This window comes from Psittacula echo (assembly GCF_963264785.1).
Source record: "Psittacula echo genome assembly, chromosome: 2".
Classification (NCBI taxonomy): Eukaryota; Metazoa; Chordata; class Aves; order Psittaciformes; family Psittacidae; genus Psittacula; species Psittacula echo.
In genome coordinates, this window is record NC_137737.1 from 72,385,987 (window position 1) to 72,401,951 (window position 15,965).

Sequence of the window (15,965 nt, forward strand, 5' to 3'; positions counted from 1 at the left end):
GCTGCTGTGATTTCAAAGAGAACACAAAAGTAATAAAGACAAATGTATGGCATTCAAGACAATCTGACAACAGTACTTTCAAAAGAGTATTTTCAAAAAGCAGTAGCTGCTTTATCATTTAATGCACTCCACCACATTCTGCATTAATGACTCAGGTCAGGTTAAAAAATTCAAGATGCTCAAGGTGAAGTAGAATGATTTATTATCTTAAGCAGTGCAGCGAATGTTTAACTCCTTCACAAACGCTGAATGACTACAATAATGCCTACTGTTAATTAAGATTGTATTGCAAAATCCTGTCTTCTTTAAGAACTGCCTGCAGTACTTGGACAAAAATAAACTGTCAAAGTAGGATTCGTTGGATGGATGAGAACATTACATGACCAACCATTCTGACAGGGTGACATTTATAAATTATGAGCTCAAGGCCTTCCTTGGTGTTAAGGGGGCCTTCAGTCTTTGCTTAGACAAAATTAAAAAAATTACCACTGATCTTGGAAAAAATACATCTACTCAGTTGTTGAGTGATACGGTAAACTGTTCCTGAAAAGTATAAAATAATTAGCATTGTAAATACCGTAATAAAATGAGAGGAAAATAAGAACTGAAGCCTAATTATAAAGATAAACATTGAATATCTGAGGGGGAAAACCACAGTATTTCAAGTTTTGCTCAGCCTTGACACTGGAGACATACAAAACAAACATATCTAGGAAGAAAAAGTCTCTTAAAAATGCAAATAATTGTACAAGTAGGATTTTGTTAATTTCCTCTTAGCTGAAGTGCTGTGAAGAAAGCTTTCTTCACACCTTTCCTCCAGAAAATTTACATTAGTACAACCACATTAGCATGTCTAGAGTAATGAAACTAATTTAATTGCTTTGTATGCTGCGATTCTCTTAATTTATTAGAACTAAATTATTTCACATTTGTCCACTGCCTGCTCTCCTGCATTACACTGTTCTACATGTGGTAGTTACATCAACACAGTCTGCTTTAAGATAGGCTGGGATATTTTTTAAAGACTCAACACTTCAAGGTAAGGGGCTAGAGAAAAACTAAAAAGAAATAAAAACCCCCAAACCAAAACAAACCAAAAACCACCAAAAAAGTCTAAAAAAGAAAAAAATCCCAAAAAACAGAATCAACTGTTTATACAACTCTGATTCTTAGAATTCTTCTAAGAATCCTCAGAAGAGGTCTTCCTGGCTTAGATAAAGAAGCTGCTTTCTAAAGTTTTCAAGACTGACACAGAAAGGAAACAGTAGTGTCTTTTTCAGAGACACAAAATACTTAACTACCTTAAAACACAGTTTCAATAAACAGGCAATATTTATATACCACCCAGAAGAATGAGAAGTGCTCCACATAAGTTATACTGATGACAATGACCAGTGTACAACTAACATTACATAAAGGGACCTAAGATACCAATACTTTACTTGGTCCAGTGTGACTGGGCCTTGTGAGCATACAGAACAAAGACTTCATGCAGGTGTCAATTTTAAGAATGCTTTTCACACAGCCCATTTGGTTTATATCTTCTAAAATAACTGAAAAGAGCTCCGAGGATGTCATGCCACACTAGGACACCATGTAACATCCAAAACTCAAATGCTTTCTAAGTAAAGTCATCAAATATTCCAGAGCACTCTAAAATTTGGCTCCAAGGACTGTAAATTAGGTTAAGGTCTACCAATAAAAGGTCCAACCCATTCATGTCAGTATGCCTACAACAAACTTCAACATCACCTTTGTGAATAACAGAAAATCTAAGAATTTATGTATTTATTTAGACTGAATAGTAAAGAGCCAAACCCAAATTTAAATGACAGTTTGGATTAAAATCTGCCTATTATCTCACTCAGGATGATTCAATTTCAACACCAAATCAAGCTGAAGTGTAAGACAAGTTAATACGGAACCTATTTTGAGATCTGCAACCTGTGAACAATCACTTCAGACACAGCTTGCAACATGACAGTTTAGAGGAAGCAAGAGAATTGAAACATGCCTTTAAGACTTTAAAAGATTAAATTCAAATTTCAATTACCCTTCATGAAAATGTTCTAATTCAAGAACTGTTTTTCAGTCATTCAATAAACAATCAAGTACCAATCCATTGCCATTATTTATATAATCATGAAATCTCAAAGTACTCTAAGTACAGCTTTAAAATTAGTATTTAAACTGTAGTAAAAATAGTCAATACCCTACTTAGGAAAGATTCAAATACACATCTAACACTATGCTTGACAAAGACACTAGTCAAATGATTACCTTATATAACGTTTCTGATCATGCAATGTTGATGGAGTTTCAAGCAGCTTATCCAACAGAAGTTCTCTTAAAGCTTCAATTCTAGTTTCAATTTCAGCATAATCTAGGAATAGGGAGAGGAAATAAATCCAGTGTGTGCCTTCAGCAGTGGTATGAACTGAAAATTATGTTATTTTTCTAGGATATCAGACACTTCAGAGTTAATGTGGAAATAAATGTAACTGATTTCATAACAAACCACATCAGAAAAAATCTGTATATGACAGTTCTACAAAGCCAGAAAATTGGATTTTGAAGTCTTTCCAATGATATGCCAGTGAGATACCCAAAGTCACATTTTAATTACTGTAACCTTTTTTATGCCCAGTGATACCAAGCCTTAATAAATAAATAAAATTGGCTGCGATTTCACATTTTGTAATATAAACCCCACCCAGAAAACATGACAGAAACATTCTTTAGAGTAATCTGTTCTTATAAATCCATATTTGTATGTATTAAAAACAATATGAATCCACGTAAAGCTCTTTAGACTACTATGTGCTTTTTGGCCTCCAAGTGGGGGGGGGTGGGGGGTGGGGGCAAGCAGGCAAATAACGGAACCCATATCTTACATTTTTTGAATACTTGAACCTCTGTCTTTCCAAACAGCGACTTGGCTTTTTCATAGTCATTAATAACCACATCATAATCACCCTTAAAAGAAAACAAAACGAAACAAAACCACACATTAACAACTAACATTCGTATTTGTCAAGAAAAGGGTAACACTAATTTCAGCAACAGAAAAGTATTTTTAAAGGATTATACCTTCTGGATATTTCTTTCAATATTCAAGGGAAGGTTGAAAAGAAATTTAAAACGCTGAAGAACATTAAGAGCGTTTCTTGTTGAATCAGCTTTGTCCTTGCGACCCAGTACTTCTTGGAATAAGGTATCTGCTGTGTTACTGGCTCCTATTTTAAAAAGGATGAAAATAAGAAAAAGTAGAGTAAGTAATTGGTTCCAATGACATACAGATTTTCCTCATTTTAATGAGTCATTCAAGATTTTTCAGAGCATATGAGTAATTATTGCTCAATTTTTATACTCTTTTGCTCAACTCTGTTAACATTTTACAACTGATGAAATACTATTTCACAGTGAACCACTTAGCATTTTAATGTGGTAAGACCCCTGCACAATTAAAAACAATCGCTCTTTCCTATTTCAAATGCTTAACTTTGCTGCAGATATTTTATAGTTTGCTTTGGCTCCAGATCTACATTTTATAACTAAATTATGCATCTCAGGATATGGAAAAAGTCATAGAAAGTTTTCTTTTTAGAAAAGTATAATTTCATTATGATAATTAATGTCATTACCTTTAAAAGTTATCACCAGGTTTTGCAAACAATTTTTTTGTGTTTTCAAATTAAGTCTTAAAAATTATTAACAATATTTGATACTTACAATTACTAATTATTAAGTCAAGACAATGCCATGACTGAAAAGAAGTCTAACTAAGCTGATCACTGTAACAGAATGATTACAAATTGTCTTCACATTGTATTAAAAGTCTTACTGGCTTCATTGCATAGAGGATCCAGTCTTTGTCAACAATTTCATGCAATTAATTTTCTATGTTACCTGTGAATTTATCTTTAATAAATACATTAAATATAGTCTTAAAACCTTTCTAATCCAGTCTAAAAAGCATTCTACTTTGTAGTAAGGATTATATCCTAACACAGAATAATAGAATTTAATTTACACTAGGGCAGATTTACATTGCATGTGAATATTTGCATTTTTTCAACCCGTGACTTATTTTTAATTAACCAAAAAAAAAAAAAAAAAAAAAAAAAGTGGAACTGTTTTAGCTATTTTGATCGTTGTGTGTAGAAGTTTCTACATTATCTGGTCTAGTGACTATACTTTAAGCAAAGATGAAAAAAAATTACATCAGTCTCACTGGGTGGCTTGCATGCCATTTTCTCTAGTCAACACTGTGGGTGGCCTGCTCATGTTAAAAGTAGTCTTTGTAAAATAATTGTTATATCTAAATAATGTTTAAACTTTGTTGAAATTTTGAAGCCTTGATGTAAAAAAAGTTTTGTCAGGATAGCTATCTCTACTGCATAGTATTTAGCATAGAATAATTTAATCCATTAAGGAGAAATGCACAAAGAAAACAGTTAGTTGGACATTTAAATACAGACCACTTGATAAAGTATGATTTTTCTCTTGAGGTTATAGTAAATGCTTGTTTTGTAAATCCTTCTAGTAACATTTGTTTGAATTCATACGGATTTTGTCCATTCTTTTAACAGCCAAGAACCAATGTACTATATCTGAGAATTAAAGTTATATTCACAAAGCAATTTCTTAATTCAATGCAAACGTTTCTAAAAGCTAATTGGCAACTGCAGGAATAGCACAGTGACTTCCATGTTTAGTTTAGAACTACATGCCTTCTTCTCTTTACAAATCAACTTGCTTTACAAATCCTCAAGTAAATGATTTTTCTTCTCTGCATACTTTTTCTGTTTTACATAGAAATTGAAATCTACTGTATTATTTACTAATGTCTTAATGAAATTCAACATGTCATGCAAAACAGGTCTGATTTTTAGGCTTAAAAGAAAAATGTAAAATCTCTTCTCCCTCCTCCAAATCCTTTCTATATCAGCAATCTCTATCTCTTGATTACTGATGAATAATCTAAACTGAAATAATCAATGGATAAAGATTTGGGCCCTATATTGACTAACTATGTTTTCAAAATAGATGATTCATCTACTGTGTGCAAATTTCGTGATTTCAAAATAAAGCTCTAGTTATCCAACAGTTATTTTTCATAGAGCCTGACAATAACACCCCATCATAGAATTCGACTGACCTTCTTTAAGATACAACTCTTCATGAAGTTCATTATAGCACACCATATATTTTTACAAATGTGTATTTACTATTTATTTAGCAATTAAATTTAGCAATTTAGCAAAAACTCCAGGCATTTATAATTCCACCTATAACACCAGATTTTGATTCTACTAACCCATGCCATTTCAGTACAATAATTTAGCACACACTTTACATACATTCAGATGTTATAGAAAACATTTTTATTCTTTGGAGTTTGCAATCAAGCTCAAAACACCAATTGTGCCTCAAAATACGTACCTATGGGACTAAAGATTTGAAGTAACTTTTGAAAGCAGGCCCCGTTACTCCTGGATTATTGAAGCTTTCAATGGTCAAACTAGAAACAAAGCTTTGATCCTAAACTACTTTGCATAATATTATTTACTCTTTTTAAATCCTTGTATTCCTACTTCCCTGCCTCCCACCCATCATGACTTGCAAAGTATCGGGAAGAAAAGAAGCCAACTCTTTTCACAGCAGAGCCAAACTTAATACCACTCTGAAGTGCCTGGCACAAGTTCGTCTAACAGATCCAGCTTGAAAAAGACAAGTCGGCATTATCTGCATACAAATTTCAGCCACCACTTACCAAATGAAACAATAATTACAAATCTACAGGTAGACTTGTCTCAGTGTGTGTACGAAAATGTCACAGATCTAAGTTTCTGCTTCTTTATTTAAAGCTATCACACAATTTTGTCAAAGGGAAAGTGCTCTTCAAGGAGTGTGTGCCTGCTGCATGACATGGCATAAATACAGAGCACAAAGCAGTGACAATTGCACTGGCAATTTGGCAAATGCTTTTTTCTCCTATCCTATAGGTATCACATATTCTGCACATACAGACACACACTATAATTTTTTCATAGTGTGAGCGAGGTTTTTCGTAGGGATTTTTTTGGTTGGGGTTTTTTGGTGATTTTTGGTTGGGAGGTGGGGGGTGTGTGTGTGTGTGTTTTGCATTCCAAGCAACAAGATAAGGGAATAACTGTTCAAACTACACCTTGATTGTAAGCATTAATGAATCTCCACTGAAATGAGCCAGAGATGTTCACAAAACCCCCTGCTTTCTTTGTGCTCCCCACACAAACACACATAGAGTCACTTTCTTCTCTTGTCTGAAGAAAGCAAACAGTGAACTTTCATGTCACTTTCTTGATTTCATAAAACACACTCAGACTTTCCAACACTGAGTCAGCTATCTGCATGTCATTCCTGCTTATTGATACAGCACTAAGGGAAACATCCCTTCCTCTGTGAAAAAAATCACAATGAAACAAAGTAAAATTATCTTGGCAGAAATCCCAGAATTAAAAAAGGAACTTTTTTGATCTGATGAAACACATACCAAACTGCAGCAAATTCAAGCCATCTCTCTGAATGCAACCTTATAGCCAATACAGAGAAACAGAAAAGAAAGTACTGAGAGTTTTTCAGAATTTCTAAAAAGAATGCTAAATAGTCTAAATGGCAGCACATTAAGTGACAAAGATTCTGTTAATAGACCCTGCTATTGCAAACAACCTGTATTTTTTTTTTTTCCCTCTTTTGCTCAAACTTCTTACAGTTTGGTATTTAGCTTTGCTCATCCTTCTACACTTCTGTCCATATACCCCCTCTATATTCTTTATCTGCTCAAAATTAATACACCACCAAAATTCATTTAAAGTGAATGCTGTAAATGCTTTAGAATATCTCTTTATTTGGATATTTATTCTTTTTGCTATCAGAAAGACTGATGAAAGTCTTGGCAAAACCTGCTACTTACTTCAAAAGGTATACCATCACACCCTAGCATTACTACCATCAAACAGAAAAGTCAGGAGAGATTGTACTGTTTTCTACCATATTCCTAGGAATATATAAAAGCTTGTTAGAAAGTCCAAAGTCCATAAATAGTTGCTGCTGGAAAGACGAAACTCACTGTTCAGTACATTCTCCAGTTTTTGCGTCATGGATCCTTCTACTTTTTCCGTTCCATCCGCTTCCAGTTTCTGATGAATTGCTGGAATAAAGTGTCTAGTTAAAATGCAGAACTTTTTAATAGGTGGGAATACATTATATCAAAGTGACATTTCTAAACATTTTTAAAATTAAGGTATTATTTTTCTTGTTAGACATAAAAAAATACAAACATGCCTCATGGCAGCAGAGTCTAGTGAAGGACAGGGCTTAGAGCCAGACATTGCAGAATTTTAACCATTACTTTGACACAGACTTCCTGTGTCTTCTTGAACAAGACAGTAATGCTCAAGGAAAAAAAAAAACAAGCCAAACAACAACCAACCAAACAAAAAAATCCCAAAACCAGCAACAACAAAAAACCCCAAACACACAAACATGGAAATAATCCCAATCAATTGTCTTGTAATACAAGTGTGAGTTCAATTTAATATTTTGAAAAGTAAGTGTAACATAAGTACAAAATATTTTTGCTTTGCAAGACCAAATTTTTACAGTGATCTCAGCAAAAAAGAATCACCACTAATTTATAGGTAAAAAGTCACACAGAATTTTGATAACTCCAAAAATTAAGTGTTAGAACACACCTCCACTAGTTGTTTTCCTATATAAAAACTTATTCTCAAACCAGACACATTAAGAGTATCTTATAGGAATACACTGCATTAAACATTACACAGAAGCATTGTGATGCTTTTGCTCAAAACAGTATCAAAACAGAGGAGTTTGCCTTTTTTTTTTTTTTTTTTTAATGATTCTGTTTTTTTCCCTGTCATAGAATACCAAAAGCCCCAAGTCTTGTTTCCACATGGTAGTACTAACGGATGTGGAAATGCATAGTATCAGAATTAATTTGTTTGTTTTACTATAATTTCTTTTTCAGGGAGAGATTTACCACTGACTACACTATACCACTCTGGAAATATGAACAGCGAATGGAGTGTAGATACTCCTTTCTTTTCTTCTTGCTTCCCCTCTCTTACACAGCATTCATTCCCTCCTCTGTTCAGTGCAACTGGCACAGATAGTTTATTTTTCGTTTGGGATTTTTTTTTTTTTTAAGTAGTACCCCTGTATATATGCATAAAGGGTATAAAAGGCAATTAATTAAAAATATTATTTTCCTTTCAAATTTTAAATTTGTTATCTTAATGTACAATCAGCTCTATAAAACATCCACCAGCTCCTGTTGCTTTCACAGCAACCTGAGTCCCTCAACTGGATTCTTTTAAGATGATATAAAACTAAAAGATGAACTTCATGAGTGTACCTAATCTGCTCCAGGAGATACCTGGAATTCGATCCACTGAGTGATACTTAAGATAGTTTAAAATACCACCCCAAACTGCATATAATGCGCACATACAGATGTCATCGCCAACTGGTTTCCCCTACAATACCCATGCTCTGTAGCTGCAAATTAAGAAAAAGCAAACAAGGACAAGACAGACCTCAGTCATACTGTAGGCAGTGGCTAATCTGAAACACAATGGCCCTTGATAGTCTCCTGCCTCCTTCAAAGGAGGGATTTTCATTTGGATGGAGGTGTGCGTGTATGTGTGGGGGTGTGTGAGATTTAATAAAACAAAACGAAACAAATAAAATTCCATTATTCTCAAACATGTAAATTTGAGCCTTCAATCCCTTGATCCTGCAACACAAAGAATTTCAGGAGGCTCTGCTTTCTTGAAAGTGCAAGAGTACCTCCTTATTTTTGATACTGTAGTCACTAGTGAAGAAAAATATTTTAGGACACCGTATTACATAAGACAACCAACACTGGAATGAAATGAAATAAATATTTTCGATTCTTGAATATTTTCAGGAACAGAGATCTATCTTAAGAGATAGCATTTTAAATTTTAAATTTAAATGTCCACATCACATTTTAAATATGACATGGACACCACTTACCTATAAGAATACCTCTACAATTATGTAACAAAACATTAAAGGTTCTGATCATATTATCCCATTTATATATATCATGTATACAAGGGAAGCCAATTACTGTAGTGCAATTAATGTTACATACTGAAAGTCAAGTTCATCAGAACAGCAACCACAACATAAATAGGTATTTTAAAACCAAATGTTGTAAGTATTACTGGAACTGCATCAAAGTGCAATGATTTTAATTTACATATTTTGAAATCATTCTGTGAAGCATATTTTTGAAAGATACTTTCTAAACTGATGTGGATAAAAGACCCCTAAGATGTCTATTGCTTCAGATGTTTTTAAAATTTAGTCTTTTGGAACCATTAATTGCATAACATTAATTGCTGACCAATTAACTATGATGTTACTTTTGAAGGGGACACACCTAAGAACTTCCAAAACCAAACTGCAACACCTAAACACCTAGTAAAGCCCATATACTGGCAACAAAACGTAAACCATGCTGACAGCAGCTTATTTAAAAATTTTCATGATGGTCATGGCTTTACTACAAGAACCATACAATAAATAAAGATGAGGAGGGGCTAGATTTAGATGCTTCAGCTAAGGCCAGAAAATTAAGGGTGTTTTGTATCATCTTTGCCAATTTGAGTTTCCCAGCTAAATCAGAATACTTAAACATTTGCAAACTTCAGAGCTGCACTGAGATACTACCAACAGTGAAGAGACTAAGTTTACAGCTCACAATCTCTAAACTGTGACTAAATACTTCAGAATCGGTTCTATTTGATCAAAACACATGCAAAGTTCAACCTGGCAAATAGAGCTTCGTACAGGCCTTGTAGCAAAATAAACTGTGATTAATTTGTTGTTGCTTGTGTTGAAAACAGTTTTATTTAATCTAAGGAAGGATATTGTTTTCTACTTGGCAACCATAAATCTAACAAATTAAATTACACTTGCCAGGATCATACAGCTTTTGACTTGCAAATTCCATTCTTTATTTATTTTTTATTTTTATATTTATATTTATTTTTATTTATTTATTCTTTTTTTTTATTTACATTTTTAAAATATATTTTGTGATAGGCACCAAGAGCAGCATTTTCAAAACCTCCTCAGTCTAACTCAGCTCAAAGCAACACTGCTGCAAGTTTTCCACCATTTGCTGATTAAAAGATGGCTAGAAATGCATTATCTATGAAAAATCTTATCCCAGACCCTTTTAGTCAGATGTAGAAAATAAGAGGAGGTGTGGGAGAGAGGACGAGTCAATATAAAAAAAGGAAAAAGACTGACTCAGCAAAGTATTTCTGAAGATCTGATGTGGTAACAATAAAGAACTCGGCACCAAAGCACAGTAATGGAGGGATGAAGAACACATGTTAAGATGCTGCCAGTAGTCATGGCAGTGCATGAATAAAAATGCCTTTGGTTTCCTTTATCAAAGGATTAACGATTTTCTGTAATTTGAACAAAACGTAAGAAGGTTATTGATGAGAACAGCACCCCTATGTAGGGTAGAAACTCTTCTGAATGGATTCAACAGGAGTGCATAGCTGCATATAATGAGCAAATTATATATTATAATTTATATATATTATATTTCAGCAAAGCAATACATAAAGACAGCATGTCATGAATGGAGCTAGTAATACATTACACTATGAAAACCTTAAAAAAAAGTTTATTATACATTAATCAATACTGCTATTTTTTTTGTTTGTCTGTTTCGGTTGTTTCTTATTCCCCCAAGTTTTCTTGATATGCTTATAATTTTTAGAGTATGGGAAATGCTGTTCTCTTTTTACCAACACATTGCTAAGCTGCTGTATCTATGAAAGCTAATGGAAGAAATAAAACCAGCTTTTAAATGTTGCATGTATTTTAAAAATGGTATGGAAATCAAGATGGAATCACGTAACATGAAATTAAGCTGGTTTTATGGCTTGTAGATCAAGTCTGGCTCAAATTTAATCGTGGGTAATTTTCTACACACTTAGAAAATAACTGCAGTTGATTACATTTGAAAACTTCAGCTGCAAACCCAATCTTTCTTTTTGATGCTCTCTTGTTTTTTGAGAGTGAACAAAAAAAATTAACTTACCTGAAAAACACAAATTGATAAAACATGACAGTCACACAGTAGCTAACAGCTGCCATGACTGCATAGGCTTGGAGAAATACTGCTAGCAGTTAGTTTGTATCTCTAAAATAATTACTGATTTAACAGAAGCTATTTTATATGAACAGTCAGCATAAAATCAGATACTGGCTTGAGCACAGAACTTTCATTATGGACTAAGACAATTCCTGCTGTTTCACACTTTTTAAAATCAGACCATCTCTTGCGTGAGACAAAAAACACCCCCTACACAAAGCTATCCTGGAAGGTTTATAGCTATAAAAGGAAGGTTTAAGCCATTTATCAATCACAATCACATAACTCGTGCTTTTTTAGAGTTACAGTAAGATAAAAATTGGTCTGCTACAGAAACTGATCATAGGCATTGCATGAAGAAGAAGCACCTGCATGAGACTAAACTACTTAAACTACCTACCACCACTTACATACTTTACTGCCACTCCTTTGTCAGGTCATCTCTCTCTCAGCATACATTGCTCATTGCAATGTCTCCCTTGTCACCTAGTACTGCAAAATTAGGACACAAGCTTTCAATAAGAGAACTTAAATCAGTATACCTACTCTTTCAATTGTGCATACACATAAGGAGGCTCATAAATGTAAGGGTAACATATGTAGCAATGCTAGTGCAATTGCTTCTTATTCAGCTTTTGTCTATGAGAGTAGCAAAAAGATAGCTCATGCCTTCAGACATGAGCATCCACTTGGAAAACTAGACAGTGAGCTTACAGCACATCAGCTATTGCTTCATGACTACTTGGGAGACATGATCTTAATTCTTGAACTGAAATAATCTACCTTGCATCTATTGTGGGACACATACATGCCTGCAAATTGTTACTCTGAAGTGACTGATATGGTGTTAAACACATGCCTGACACATATAGCATCCTAGTTTTATTCTTGCCAGCTTGTTTCATTTACCCTGTTCTTTTAATATGATAATTCATAGAGGTTAAGAAAATTGCTCCCTACAGTAGCTGGCTCCTCTTACCTTGCAAAGGCCCTTCTATCGCTTGAAGTGGGATGAGGAAGTTAACATTAATAGAGATGTGCCACACATAGCACTCAACACAGAACTATTCTACCCCATTTCAAGTCAGCTGCATAATATTTAGGTAGTAGTCGTGTCTGAATTTGATTTATCCAAATCCATATGTTTAATAAAAATTCACAGTATTGAGAAAATGTATGAGACCAAAGTAAAGCAAAAACATGAATTAGGTATGTTACAAAACAGGAACGTGATGACAGCAAAACCTGGTACAGCAGTCTGATGCTGTACCACCTAGCAAAACCAGTCATGGGTTAGCATTTCATTGGACAAAGAAAGACAAAAGAGTGAACTGAGATTAAGAACTAGCTATGTAAAACCACTCCAAATTAGTAAGTCATCAGTCTAGTTTGCAAAGAGAATCACTAATGAAAAATTGGCTGCATGCACTCTCTTTAGATTCAAACATGACATAACTCTTCAAAAGCCAGAAGTGAAGGAGCACTTATATAACAGACAAGCATCAGTTTAAAATTCACAGCAATTAAATTAAAATTTGCTCAAATTCCCAGTGTGACTCAGAACTGAATATAGATCCAGTGGTTTCTTTTGTTTTAATTTCAGAGCAAAATAATTTAACAGACATAATTGCAACAGTATCCACTTATTCATACTGAATCAGATCCTGGATCACTGACATGCTCATTCTAGAATGGGCCTTAGGGGATGAAGTATAAAAATATCCTACGGGAAGAAGGAGGGAGGAAAGAAAACCCCACCCAAACCGGACATTGAGCAGATACAGCAATCAGCCAGGCAAAATTATCTTATGTATTATGTAGGGTATAGACAAAAGGCCAACTGCAGTCTAAGTTTCCTATCGCACTGGCATTCTCACAGGCCACACTTCTGAAAAGGACTGGAAAGGCAAAAAAGGAATAATACTGCAATAGCCAGAAGTGCTTCTTTTATATAGATTTTTTTTTGAAAATCAAGTAAAATGTGTCTGTAGTTGAAACTGCACAAGAGGAACTGTTGCCATGGCAAATCAGAAAGTCGAATCTAAATCACAAATTTGTTCAACATACCCATGTTTCAAAGACACATCTTCTTTACTTGCCAATACAGATGTTATACTTGGCATGTTTTGCATAATTGAGTGTCTGAAGTGGTCATTTCCCTTTTTTTTTTTTCCTTTCACTTAAATTTTCACTTTTTTTTTTTTTTCCCTTTACACTTAGAAGTAACTCTGCAGCCAAAGGCTCTTTGTAAAGAATGCTTCTGAAAAAGTATATACAAAGTAAATTAATTTACTCACTTCACGAAGACTTCTGTGGAGGACATGACTTGCTCATGACAATAAAACACAAGCATATAAACAGCCACCCTTATAGGAATTCTACTTTCTAGGTTGCAATTAGAATTATGGGAAATAAATCAGCTGAACTTCCCAACATTGACAAGCAGGTCAAGTTGAAGTGAGCCCAGCTCCCCTCAGCTCAGTTTACAGGTCCCTTCAGCTGATGAAACAAACTTTCTGTTGTACCCTCTGCAGCAAAGTCACTGTCAAACTGTCAGCCAAGCTAATGGGCACAGAGACAGGAGGATCTGATAAGGCAATTCTCTTCTCCAAGAAATTAAACCAAACAAACAAAGGTTCTGTCCTATTTGACCTCTTACTTTCTCAGTAAACAGTTTCTAAACCACAAGATACAGTAAACATCTTGGGATAGCTTTTTATGGTTTTCAATGCTTACTTGTGAAAATATTAATACTCATTGAAATGTCTAATACAGTTTCATAGTACAATTAAAATCAGACTGATCTTACTGATTCCAATTAATGAAAAAAGCTGCACTACAATCAGTAGTTTCCCAGGGTTTCCCAGACCAAGTTCATCTGTTTGAAACAAGCACTGTTAAATATGCTTGAGTCAAAACATAAACAGAAAAAAGAGAAGTTAAAACATAAACAGATGTGCCAGTAGATGAAAATATGAAGCACCTGGTAAAGTGTTATACCTCTTAAAGTGAGCCTCCCTCAAAAAATACCAATTTAGGGAAACCTAGGAGAAAACAACTGTACACAGATAGCTCCACTCTACAACAAGACGAACCTGCAGTATATAAAGCATAATCACCAGGGTTGGAAGTTGTGTCCTAGGATATCTGAAGGGGAAAATTGAGAGGTATCAACAAAAATGCCAATCAACAAAAATGTGTCTTCAGAAGATCCATTAGAGCTCAGAAATCTTCCCAAAGCAAGCGAGTTAAAAAAAAAAAATAAAAAAAATATCCAAACCAAAACAAAGCAGCTCAGGAAACTTTAATCATCCTGGAAGACAGACTAGATATGTGCGATAATGACTTTCCCTTGAGTCATGTTTCATCTGTGACAGTTGTATGCTCAGCATCAAACAATGAAAGTTTGCAGAACCAAGGCTATGTCCCTCATCTTTCAGCTTTCAAATATAAACTATTCCTACTGTAGCTTTGTTTAAATGCATACAAATCCTAGTCGCATCTTTTTGAAGGAGAAAATAAGACACACAAATTCACCCTTACATGTGTATAGGGCAGAAAAGTGTTGTATTACCAAAGATACCCCCTTTTTTTTTTTTTTGCTACTACTGGAAGCCTCTCCACATCTAACTTAACAGCTGACTGTACCTATCACAGGTTCAAGTCTTCCAAAGATTATGTAATTTTTCCAGCTACACTTCCTCAAAATTATTCTGAATAAGAAGGGCAAATTAGCAGTTCTGCATTACCAAACAGACTCATATGCAGTGAGTTGGGTTTTTTTGACTGAAAAGAATCAAAACACTTCTGCAAGTGCATTTAATAGGCAATTAAAACAGAGAAATGCATATAAAAATGCTACAGAAGGCAGCTGTGACTGCAAGCATCCTCATTAAGAAACTGGATTCAGAATTTAAAAACTAAATATTGTATTGATTAGCCTTCTGCAGTCCAGTGTTACAGCTCTGCATCTATAAGACGCTAAGACTTCAAGTCTCTAATTTTCTTATACAACAGCATCAAGGCCATTCTGTCTTATTACTACTTTGACTGTTTGTAACAGCACAAGCTACAACCCTGTTTCATTTTGAGCTCTTAATGGGGATCACTGGGTGGAAAATAAAACCAAGATATTTTAGTTACAGGTGAAAAGTAGCACCAAGAACCACAAGTCATACGAAGTTTTGAGTTAACGTATCTAAAGGACTGCAATGAGAAACTCTAACTGTAAGTAAAAATAACACTGATACAGATAAGATATGCAAAACAGTATTACAGCTATGATTTTTTTTTTTTTAATTAAGAACATAGTAGTTAGCAAAAATAAATGAGTTTGCTTTCCCTATAATTATTTTATTACTATTTTTTTTACATTCCTATTTACTCTCCAACCTCTTCATTTATCATGAAATCAGTCTCCGAAGGCAAGAAGCCTACACTTTGATATGAGAAAAGTCACTTGGTTGTGCTCAGTCCTTCTAAAACCTCACAACATTTATGGTTTGCATTAGCTTTCTGTACATCCCACTGGGCTTCTGCTGGTCCAAAAAATAACCTTGCAAGATAACACATCTGCCAGAATTACTTTTTATCCACAGCAGTAACAGTTTGGAAATCGAACCTAATCTTTTAAAGTATTTGATAGTCTAGATACAAAGCAGATTTAGTTGTGAAAAAATAAGTCACATATCAGTATTTGTTCAGGATTATTTAGTATTTCGACCTATTTAAGAAAAATCAGGATTTCGACATT

General features: G+C 34.2%; 1 protein-coding gene across 3 annotated transcripts in view; it reads right to left on the bottom strand.

Annotated features, from left to right (window-relative positions):
* EXOC2 (exocyst complex component 2) overlaps window positions 1-15,965 on the bottom strand; it is a 127,350-nt gene that overhangs the window by 76,916 nt on the left and 34,469 nt on the right. For all 3 annotated transcript variants that reach the window (XM_080611708.1, XM_080611706.1, XM_080611707.1), the window contains exons 7-10: window positions 7,112-7,192; window positions 3,091-3,236; window positions 2,895-2,976; window positions 2,281-2,383 (exon numbers count right to left, since the gene is read on the bottom strand). In XM_080611708.1, coding sequence (XP_080467834.1) covers window positions 2,281-2,383; window positions 2,895-2,976; window positions 3,091-3,236; window positions 7,112-7,192 — 412 coding nt within the window. The remainder of the gene's footprint in view (window positions 1-2,280; window positions 2,384-2,894; window positions 2,977-3,090; window positions 3,237-7,111; window positions 7,193-15,965) is intronic.